The following is a 12,044-nucleotide window of genomic DNA, read 5'->3' as shown; positions in this document are numbered from 1 at the left end:
TTCTCTCTGCTGTTTTGAGACTTTGAGAGCACATGCTTATTTAAATTGGTAACAATGCGCATTGGCCTGGAAATACAAATTTGGATGCGAAATATATAGGCCTGCTGCGGTTTTGGAATAGGGTAGAGTGGGGTAAGATGCAGCAGTGGATAAGCTGGAGTTTGTACCATATGCAGCTGCCTGTGATTGAGAATATTTTAAGAGAAGTGATGTTGTTTCATGATAAAATCTACATTGCATGTCAAAGTACATTTTCTAGATGTCAAAACAAATATATCCAGGTCTAAAATATTTATCATGCCTATCATATATGTAAAACAAAAAATTAGCCATGAATTATTAATGAAAATTATAGTCAGCATATGGTTTAGTTACTCTGCTATATGAATAACAGAGTTAAAAGGCTTCCTGTGACCGTATATCCATTAAATCTATATTTAATGTCCCATTATGGTTTTTTTTAAAGCATTAGAGGCGCAAATCACATATATGTTACAAGTAACATTATTTGAACACTTTTTTACAGCAAGTCGGAAAGAAGCTAAATAATGTAATTCTGTTTTATTATTGAGTGTTTACTGCATTTGTCAAGTTCAAGTTACAGTATTGTTATAAAAAAAATCTTTAAAGGTCCCGTTCTTCGTGATCCCATGTTTCAAACTTTAGTTAGTGTGTAATGTTGTTGTTAGAGTATAAATAAAATCTGTAAAATTTTAAAGCTCAAAGTTCAATGCCAAGCGAGATATTTTATTTAACAGAAGTCGCCTACATCGAACGGCCAGTTTGGACTACATCCCTCTACTTCCTTCTTTAATTATGTCACTAAAACAGTTTTTTGACTAACCTCCGCCCACAGGAATACACAAGAGTTGCGTTTGTAGAGTGTGTTTGTCGCCATGTCATCGAAACGCTGTTATTTTCATCCCGCAGTCCAATCACCGGGTCTGATTCCGGCTCAAATTGATAGGGTAAAATTAAAGACATGTTTACAATAACACTGAGCGCATGCATCTCCACGTTATGGTAAGAGGCGTGACCTTTCCAGGCAAGATGCGCTAAGCTGCTGTCGAATCACAACACAGGAACCGCTGGCACAATCAGAACTCGTTACGTATTTCTGAAGGAGGGACTTCATAGAACAAGGAAGTCATCAGCCCGTTTTTATGACAGTGGAAACAGCAGTATACGGATAAGTAAATTATGTGAAAAATACTGTGTTTTTTTTTTTACACGCGAAACATGAACACATGTTATATTGCACACTATAAACACAATCAAAGCTTCAAAAAACCATGAAAAACAGGACCTTTAATTTAAATGTCTATCAATAACTACAAACCAAACTAGCTAGTCCCTAGAGAGTTCTAGTGTGCACACACACATAAGTTCCACAGAAGTCCAAAGGTTCAAAGACTAGCACATGGTAGTAGGTTCTTGAAATCGGCTTTGAACCTTTTCCATCTGCTTCCTCCACAAGCACATGTGGAGGTCCGTACTTTTTCCTTCACAGTGTCCTACACCCCAGTGGGAACCACTTACGCCTTTGTGAGGAGGTATTGTGAGGTATGTCCGAGTAGATCTCTGCTGTGCTTTGACACCAGTCATCCTGCTGTTTCAGGTGTTAGAATTGGTGATGAAACCTTCACTGTCAGTGATGTAGAGCAGTCTGCCTGAGGAGCTTTTACAAGAAAATCAAAGAGTTTAGCTTTTACCAAATAATTTAAGAGTCAGAACGTTTTTATCAAGCAAATTATTATTGATCTATTGCATTTTTGACTTCATAAATGTAAATATCATAATTGTGTAGCGCTAGTAGCAACTTTTTCAATATTTTTCCTTTGTTCTGTATTTACAGTCAGCAATTTCTTTTTTTGCACAAACTTTAACTGATTTTTTAATTACGTTTGATTAGATTATTAATACAAGATTGATTTTTTTCAATCGTGCTCTTAAAGGGATAATTCGCTCAAAAATCAAAATTGTTATCATTTACTTGCCTTCGTGTCAATCCAAACTCTTGTGACATTCTTTCTTCAAAATGTTTTTGTAATATCTCAAATAGTAAATAGTAATAGTAACATGAAAATAGTCTGATAATACTGGCATGGAATATGGAAATTACATGAGATTTTAAAAGCATTAAAGACCCCCTGTGGTGAAAAGTTTTTAATATGTCTATGAGGTGATTTTAATGTGCTTTAAGACAAACCATGTGCAAATTCATCAGTCAAAAACAAAGTATTTTCTCCTTAAAAAACTGCAGTGTACCAAAGATAGTCTCAAAAATGCGGTTTGAAACCACCCTTGTTTCCTACCGTCACAAACATGTGGGCCGTGGCTTTTCCACAGTAAGCACCTTTAAGAAGTGACAGGAAAAATTGGATACATATAGCAATTTAGCGGGTGAATTATGTATATGAAGTATAATAAGATGCTATAATGAACTATATGCCTTTCTCCATAGACTTTCTATGATGTTCAAGGCTAAGGATGCTGATATTTAGAAGGCAGCTGTCTTAGAGATAGCGAATGGGAACATGGTTTGTGTAACATTAGCAGCATATTAATAACTGTTTGATAACTTAGTCAAGCCAAAGGCTTATCATATCAATTACCGTTATGTGTCCAACATTGTAGAGAGTGATACATAAAACAGATTACATTACCATGATAGGTGAGTCTGTATAATTCACTCTTCCTCTTCTTCTGAATCATGTTTCCTTTTCAAACATATATGGCTGAATTAAACATTCGTGTAGCGTTTACTACAGTTGACCGAGTGGATCAGGTAGTCCGAGCTGGTGTGATTGATTGGAGGCAGAACTAATTTGCATATTCATGGTTCCTTGTATACTAAATGAAGCAAGAGAGTGTAGAGTTAAGCTATTTCAAGGCATGAAGAAATTATTTTCACAGGAAAAGATATTTAAATATACCATTTTGATTATCAAAGATGAGTTTTAAGCGACAAAACTATTGACTGCAAGGGGATTTCAGAAGAAGAACAAGAAGAATTATGGCATTTGTAAGAACAAGTTGAGCATTAACATTTGCCAAACCCTTAGAATGTGCTTAAGATGTGATTCCATGTTCTGCAGTTACTTTGTGCATGCTTGGTTGAACACTCAATCAAACTCAAACTGAATGTGTGCTCATTTAGCACAAGTATTTATTTATTTGGATAATTATTTATTTAAGTGTAAAAATGTGCTGTGTCTCATATCTCTTATGACATTAATGCTAATGTGAAGAATATATCATCTGTATTGCAATTAATTAGTTATGCATATGTATTTAAGCCTACATAAGTTATACCCTATTATCTGTCATTGAAATTCAGGGATGTGGCATGCATAAACTCTGGACAAATTATGACATATCACTAATATTTCAGATGATTTTTCATACATTTCAGATTTAATATGGTACTAATAATAGCATTAATTGATGTTTCAGTACTTACTTTTATTGGATTTACGATGCTGTACACAACATGTAGTTTGACATTATGAAATGTTTTTAATTTAGGAGGAGGATGTATTCTAGAAGCAGCAATAAATTTTTAATAAGATCTGTTCTAAATCACATTCTGCAGTGGCTTTTCTCATGTGTAATGGTAACTCAACTGTGTCATTTTATATCTTGTCCTATCATAGTGTGTACACTTTTAAAAACAAACCCAAGTGAAACAAAGTTAAATCCCATTTCATAACATCAGCCTCCTTAACATGTTCAGCACATTTCCGAAAGATCCAATCAACTTTGAGGAAGTGACCTGATACCTGCAAGGTACTGACTGATATGTTGACTCCCATTTCACCTGTAACCTCAAGAGTATCCTGTGTGAATAACTCTCAGCATAGCCTGACCCCTCAAACCACTGCTGACAAACAATAAATATGTCAGATTTTTTGGTTTACTTTTTTGATGTCTTGTGTTTCAAGGTCAGAACTGTCAATTTGGAGATGTCATGTGATTGCATTAAATTAATGAGGGTGAGTAATCATGACAGAATATTCATTTTTGGGTGAATTTCCCTTTGAATTCTGCATAACACTCTCTGTTCAGGTTTAGGAAAACAGTAAAATAACATATCTTCAACATGAAAATAATCTGATAATAATTCCATGGAATATATTAAAGTGTTTTGAAGTCAGAACTATTTGAAGATGTCATGTTTAAACGTATACCGAAGAATCAAAAACAAAACAGGATGACCTTCAAATCAAAAATCAAAACTATGTTTTTTGAGGAAGAAGGAATGTTATGCAACCACTCCATGTTAGGATCTGCATAATTTGGCTTCTACAAATTGACGGATGGATTTTAATTGGGCTATGTGACTTTTGACATCAGCAGCAAAAGAAATGGGAACCGCTTTCTCCTTCCTTTAAAAAGTTGATAAGCCTATTTAATTTGCTCTCCTAAATGCATGATTATACACTTAGTTGCATTTTATTATTTGCATTTAACATTGTTTTTTTAGAACAGACGTGTGACCCATTTTTGGGTCACGACCCACCAGCTGGGAACCACTGCTTTAAATATTAAATAGTTATTTTGTTGTTGTTGTTTTTGACAGATTCTTTTGTGCACACCAGGGACTGATGTAGTTTGTATGATTTGCAAGTGGTGTTTATTAAACAGTCGGAATCATTTTTCCCAGTATCTAAAATAAAATCAAGATCTAAATTGTTTTTTTTGGTTTGTTTGCCCTGTTGAAAAAAACAGCATATGCTGGTTAGGTATGTTTTGAAGCATGGAAGCTGGTTTATGCTGGTCCTTAGCTGGTCATGAGCTGGTTTAAGCTGGTCAAGTGCTGGTCCTAAGCTTATCCTGGAGCTGGACCAACTTAGGACCAGCTTCCATGCTTCAAAACATACCTAACATATGCTGTTTTTTTCAACAGGGTGTTTCTTTTTTGTTTCCTGTAGTCAGTTTGTAGTGTTATACGTGGAAAGACGCATTGTGTCTTGCAAAAATTTTGCAAAAATTTTGCAAAAATTAAAGTAATCAGCTAGTAAATAATGTTCTTGATCATGTTCTGTGTATATCTGCAGTTACATTCATAATCTCATGCTGATGTTGTAATATCTGTTGCCCAGGTCCTTGGTTTTGAAATGTCTGCTTTCATTCTGATTTCAGATGCTACCTGTTGGATGGGATCTCAAAAGGAGCATGGTTGAATCGTTCCAGTATCATTTATGCAGGGAATGACAAGTGGTCAGGGGATCCTCGTGTGTCCATCGTATCGAATGTGGGGGATAAACATGAATACAGCTTACAGATACAGAAAGTGGATGTAACAGACGAGGGATTGTACACCTGCTCAATACAGAGTGAACGTAACCTACGCCCAAAGCTCATTCAGTTAATTGTAAAAGGTGAGTGTTTCATCAGATTTCATTATGATTTGCTATGTTTTTTATTGATGAAGAGCTACTTTAGCAATATATTAGCCATGTTTGGTTTTTAGGGGTGAGGGGGCCTTTGAAGTATTCATTGCATTAACAGTATTTTCCTCTTTGCTTATAATATTTATTAATAGTATCAATGATATAAATTTGTGTTGAATTTACATCCATATTCATGAAACTAGATTTTGACTTCAAAGTGCCCAAAATGTCAAAAATGTTTTGAATCTTGAGGGCACTGCATGCAATTTTATGCTACTGCTTAAAGCTTAGAGTAGTTTTTTAGACATGTATATGTTTGCAGTCTTACAGAAAATATGGGATGATTGTGTTACTAATGACTATGAAATCATCAAACGTTGGTAAAAACCTTTTAGATGTTTCATTATGTAAATAGGGATTCTAGCTCTACATGTGTGTCCCCCTTTTAAGGAATTAGAGTAAAGTCTGTGCAAATTAGCCTATAGGCTATAGATAGCAGTTGGAGTGTAGGATCTGGTGTGAGATTTTATGTTACATAATAACATAATGATTAAATACTGCCAAGTTCAAGTGGATCTAAATATACATTTTTATGGGGTTTGATTGTTAATTTCATATGTATTGATGAATTTTCTTTTTCACGGTGGGCAAATAAGTCAAAAGTAAATTAGTCTTTAGACGAGTGATTACATTTATGGTCCAAATTTATGGAGGAAAAAATTATTTTTTTTTTCTCCATCCTGCTCAGCAGCATAATTACTGATAATGTCCATGTGGAATAACATTTTACATCATAGTAGCCCATGTAAATGGCCACTATGCAAGGCTCTTTTTTTATTTGGGCCAAATGGGCATCTTTTTTTTGTAAGGAAAACATTATTTCTTCTGTTAGGTTTGCGTATTGATGTTGGTTTTCCATACTAATTAATATGTTTAACTCCCTGACGGAATGGTGATTAAGAAAAGAAATTCACCAATGTTGTTCTTTGAAAAAACCTCCAAGTGGCAGGTACAAATATTGGCATAAAGCTTTACATGTCTGTCTGATAATCCCCTCTTCTCAGTGAATATGCATAACCGTGAGGTCTGCTCTCAGAACTTGTTTACATAAACTTTATGTTTGTGAAGAAATAATCAGCTTTTTACTATAAACAGGTAATTAAAATAAATTACACCTCAGGTCAGGTAAGTTGAAGTAGGATAAGTTGTTGGTTTTTTACAATAAAACTAGAGTCGGAGTTCTACTAATCAGCTAGGAAAATAGGGTACATTATATACATTTTTATTGTTAACATTAATTAATGAGTCAATACATCATCAATCCTTCTTCCAAAACCTGTTTTTGTCTTACCCTGATTGACTATGGTCAAAGACTTCATATATAGAAAGACTGAATATTTATGAATGGGAGACGTATTATTATAAATGGGAGAAAGTGCAATGCGGAATAAAAAAGCTCTGTATTTCTATGGCATCGCTGTCAAAGAAAATTTAGCTGGTGAAGTGGATTTACTTGTTGTAGGGTTAATGAAAGTTATCATGAGCATTGTAATGTTTAAAGCAGATGTCTTAACAAATATCAGTAGACCGGGAAGATTTTAAAATGAGCAGTTCGTTCATAAATATGTAAGATCGCTGTGGAAATACAAACCGGAAGACAAAAGACAATGAGCGCAGCGCTGAAAAGGGGCGGGGCTACATAAGGTCTATAGAGACGCGCGCTTTTTTTTTTGTCATGATTCGCTCATTTAGAAACAAAGTTTATGAGACAGTTGTTGTCAGATTTCATTGGTGATTTCAAATATGAAATTTAATTGAAAGCTTGGTGAATAGCTTTCAGAATTTGATGTTTCCCCATTCAAAGAGATAGGAGCTGCACTTGCATGCTCGAGAGGCATTTTAAAGATGGCCGCTGAGTGAAATGACTTGTCTTAAAGGGACTTTGCTATGGTAAGCCTATTTTAATTGTTTATATTTTAGACCTGATAGGATGGTTTACACAGGAAATGTGTACATACTTCATGCCTCGTCATATGTGTGAATAGAGAAAAGTTTCTCCAACTACTTTGACCCGTGTATGGTGTGGGACTGGCATAGGCATAGTTGCCACAACAATCAAGCAGGTTGACAAATCTCCAACCTTCGGAGAATCACTCGTTAAAAAAAATGCACAAGAGAGGAGAGTCTACTGGCAAAAAGAGAACGAGACAGAGCTCGTAATAAAACAAGAATCAACACTGGCTTGGCTTTTCAGAGATGGCGAGAACTGAAGGATTTGAAATGTTGTAAAAGCAACTCCTATATGACGTATTTATTACTCAGCAGGTAAGTACGGTATTTTATTAGAGATAAATTCCCATATGTAGCTCTCTAACAGAGATCGCTGTAAAGTATTATCTATTATGAAGGGTCATATTCATCCACAGTCAAGCAGAGCCAAAGCACAACCAAAACAATGTTCATAACTCCTACAAGTTTTAGATTTATTGTTTAATATAATTAATATTATTTTTATACATTCTTCACTGAAACCAGAATATACTTTTATGTATTACTAATTATGTATGTATGTATTTACTAAAAAAAAATTCAAAACTATCTTACTAGCTCTTTCAATTTAGCCACCTATTGTCTTGATAACAGCTCTGTACAGTCTGGGCATTCTCTCAACCAGCTTCCTGAGGTGCCACCTGGGATGCTTTTTAAATTCTATTGAAGAAGTTCCCATGTATGCTGTTTCCCATGTTGGCTGCTTTTCCTTTACTATCTATTCCAACTCTTTTAAAATTTTTTGCTCATTTTAATTGATTACAATTTTAGTTTTATAAAGAAATGTATATTTAGTGTTTGCTGCAGCACATACATAAACCTGATAATACCTATCAATTTTTATAAATATTTCATTATTCTTTTGAGCTGTTGTGTAGATGTTTGTTTTATTTGCTGGCTTCATCTCACATTCTAGCAATTAGGAGATACTTTCATGACGAATATTTATGTAAATTTTCTGGTAGGATTTCATTGTGTATTTTTAAGAGTAAACTTGGTGTATATGGTCGACACCTCAGTAGGAGGTGCTGACTCTCAGCAGTGACAAATATATGCTTATTTTCTATGCACATAAATCCACTGTCTATAATTAACTAGAGAAAGATCACTGCAAGGGCCCTAACCCTCTTTGAGATAAAGCAAACTAATACAGGCCAATCATATCTGAAGATGTGTAGTTTTAGAGGCCGTAACCTGTAGCCCATCACTGAGTCTCTTCTGTGTAATTATAATCAGCAAAATGAATGTCCTTCTTTTTTACTCTCTTAGCCGAGGGCTGTTTCATGATCATGATGGATCTTTTGTCCTTAGAATCCATTACTTGCATGTATCTCTGCATGATCTGGTATAATTAATAAGTACTGTTAAGAAAATATACAAGCACTGTTGGGGTAATGACAACAACTAAAGAGAGAGAAGAGAAACGACAGGAAACACATGATGAACAGCGGTCTTGTAATAGGAATCGGTGAGTGGTAAACTTAATCTCCAGCAGAATTGTATCAGAAATGAAATTGCTAGATTGACTCTTACAGTGGCACAAATCCTGGAACACTAAATCGTACATAATGCGATTAAAATGTTTTATTTGTCCTTTATGAAATTTGAACAGACTGTACTTGCGGTCTCTTCGAGCTATCTTGATGTATCCTGAACATTTGTGTGGACGAAATGGTTTTGCTAGGTCATTCTTTCTAGCAGACGGGTCAATACTGGGCATCATCAGAGAATGAGTGTGCTTGTTTGTTTTGTAGGGATCGAATAAGGATAGCCCACACACATTTTTCGGAGAATAATCACCTATCTTCTCCACCACTTAAATCTTAGCCTTGTTTACCAGACAGAACCATTTGTCATAGTCCTTGGTGAGTCACCATTAAATAGAGCAGTTTGAGACCACCACTTTATTCTTTTATAGATGTGCTCAGTTAGTGAATGACAGATCAAATGTATTGCTATTCTGCACATTGGCCCTATAGATCTAACTTAGCTAAATATTAGGAGCGATGGTCTGTTTGTCATCAGCAACCACCATTTTGTTTATTGTTCAAGAAGAAATCAGGCAGCCTGGCACTGAATACATTTAGTATAGTGGCAACAATAAGACTGAACAGGAAGGCTTCTAACCTTATTTATCATTGAACTTCCAACTCTTCGTGGCTTCTCTCAAATGTCATTCTCTGTTTCACATTGCCAAACTGGTCTGTCACGTTCAGTTACATCAGTGGCGTCAACCTGGCTAGATTGTATTACTGACATCAACCTAAGGGTGGGCGATATACCGGTAGACACGATAAACCGGTAGAGATTTTGAACTATCTTCTCTATCGCGGTTATGCTCAAGTGACGTTGCTGTGCTGTGCAGTGCAGTCGCGAAAGCTTATCATTTGCGTGCATTTTTAAGCATTGCGGTTTAAAAACAACTGATTTTAAACTGTTGAAGCGCAATAGGTCTTGTTAACAGTCAATTATGTCTTAAGTGAACGTAAACAGTTGAGAAAGAAAATGCATCTGTAACAGAATATTGGATCCGTGCATTCAGTTTTAAAGTGACAGCAGTCTAATATGCTGTCTGTGTCATAAGGTGATGATACACGGGGCAACTTTTTGAGCAATGTTGCCAGGCAATGTAGCCGAGCAACGTTGCTTGGGCACTTTCCCATTGAGAATGAGCAACAAATTTATATCTGGATACGTTAGATCGGTCGTGGGCAATTTTTTGAGATCCTCCAATTAGAATGTTAGCAGCCGATCACGTGACCGGTTCGGAGATTTCAGAAAAAATTCAAACAAGATGGCGGCCTCTCACCGGCAGTGTAGCGGAGAAAAGGAGTGTGAACTTATATCTTTTTACGCAAGTAAGTTGTCATGCGTCAACCCAAAACAAGGAATTTACCTCATATATTGCTTAAAATACCAACAACTGTTCAAAGTAATGCATGTAAGCTGTAATTAAGCCATTGAATGTTTTCAGTTAAATACTAAAAAGAGTTAGTTTAACGTCTGTAGTAGCGTAGACTGTAGGGCGTATGGCACATGAATGTAACTTTTGATGCGATCAACGCGGGTTCGAATCCGCCTTTTGCTGAACTCGCTCTTCTCCCTTTTTCTGTCACAAATCAGATCGGAAAGGCATTTATTTTTAATAAAAATGAAGAAAATATTTGAAAAGTTGAAATAAAGTGCCTATAAGTGTTTATAGTAAGGTATTTATTGGGTTGGCAATAGATTTGCTCCTCTCTGATTAGTTGCTGCCAACTGTCTGTTGCCCTAATTAGTTGCCCTTTGTCTCATCAGGTTGCCCGTTGATGGCAACATTGCCCAGCAATATTGCTCAAAAAGTTGCCACGTGTATCATCACCTATAGTGTTGTCAAAAGTACAAACATCGATACCAAGTCGATACTGAAATTTTAAAAATGTGATGCTTTGAGTGCTGTTGAGCGGATTTGTAAACACCTCTGATTGGTCATTGTGTTTACATGCTCAACATATATGTCTGCTGTGATTGGTTATAATGATCAACGCACAGGAGCGTTTGAAAGCACACAGAAATGTTTGAATTTGAAAGTGTTTTCAAAGCAGGAACGTTTGAAAGCAGGCGTCTATCAGAGGGCCGGATATGTAAGTGATCAGTGAAGAGCGTCATTGATGTCTGTTCACAATATGTTTTGAAGCTTTGTTCGTTGTAGCCAATCACAGATATATGTTGAGTGCGTGAACACAATGGCCAATCAGAGGTGTTTATGAATCGCTCAACAGCGCTCAAAGCTTAACATTTTTAAAATTTCAGTATCTTACTTGGTATTGAAGTATGTACTTTTGACAACACTACTGCGTCATTAATGTTACTCAAACAACAGAACAGAGAAAATCTCTCACTGGTCTTGACAGGATCACTTTTGTCACTTTAATAAGAATAAATGTATATTTAATTTTATTAGAATATGCAGTGTTTTTTTATACATTTAATTCATTTTTATACAATTTATGTAGTTACTTATTTCTAGTGCTTGAAGTTTTCAGGTAGGTCTATTTCATATATGTCTTTCATTTATGTTCATTTTTACAATTAAAATAATTTAAAAAAAAATACTTTTATACAATTTTTACAGAGGAGGACATCCCCAAAAGGGGGATTTTTTTTTTTTGTCAGGTTTAGCTCACTTCTGGGTACAGATTTGTCCCCGAAATATAGTTAAGAAGGCACACACACACACATTTCCTTCAGTTATTTTCATGCTTAATTATGCCTGTTAAAATGTATTGTACAAGCTTCTGTTACTTTCACTATTCATTCTATTGCTCTATTGTATTTTATCTTTCATTTCATAGCACAGCACATATTTAGAGCTTCTCCAGCAGGGCACAATTCTCTAGTCCAATTTCGATTCTACAGCAAAAGTATACACACATACATATACTCTAATTATCTATATATTCTGAATTGATCAAGCAATAATCAACACTGTTATCACTAGGTATCGTTAGTCCTCAATCCAGTCCTCAATTTTAGTGGAACATCATTAAGCTAGGTTAAGATGTTTTGAACTTCATCTAAAATGTCATGAAATATTAAGCCTCATTTTAGATTCTGTAC

At 35.4% G+C, this 12,044-nt stretch overlaps 1 protein-coding gene across 4 annotated transcripts in view; it reads left to right on the top strand.

Annotated features, from left to right (window-relative positions):
- negr1 (neuronal growth regulator 1) overlaps positions 1–12,044 on the top strand; it is a 142,327-nt gene that overhangs the window by 25,068 nt on the left and 105,215 nt on the right. For all 4 annotated transcript variants that reach the window (XM_048199265.1, XM_048199261.1, XM_048199263.1 and 1 more), the window contains exon 2: positions 5,146–5,384. In XM_048199265.1, the coding sequence (XP_048055222.1) occupies positions 5,146–5,384 (239 nt within the window). The remainder of the gene's footprint in view (positions 1–5,145; positions 5,385–12,044) is intronic.

Source organism: Megalobrama amblycephala, linkage group LG8, assembly GCF_018812025.1.
Source record: "Megalobrama amblycephala isolate DHTTF-2021 linkage group LG8, ASM1881202v1, whole genome shotgun sequence".
Taxonomy (NCBI): Eukaryota; Metazoa; Chordata; class Actinopteri; order Cypriniformes; family Xenocyprididae; genus Megalobrama; species Megalobrama amblycephala.
Note: the sequence above shows the minus strand (reverse complement) of the source record. Positions and strands in the feature narration are given on the sequence as shown.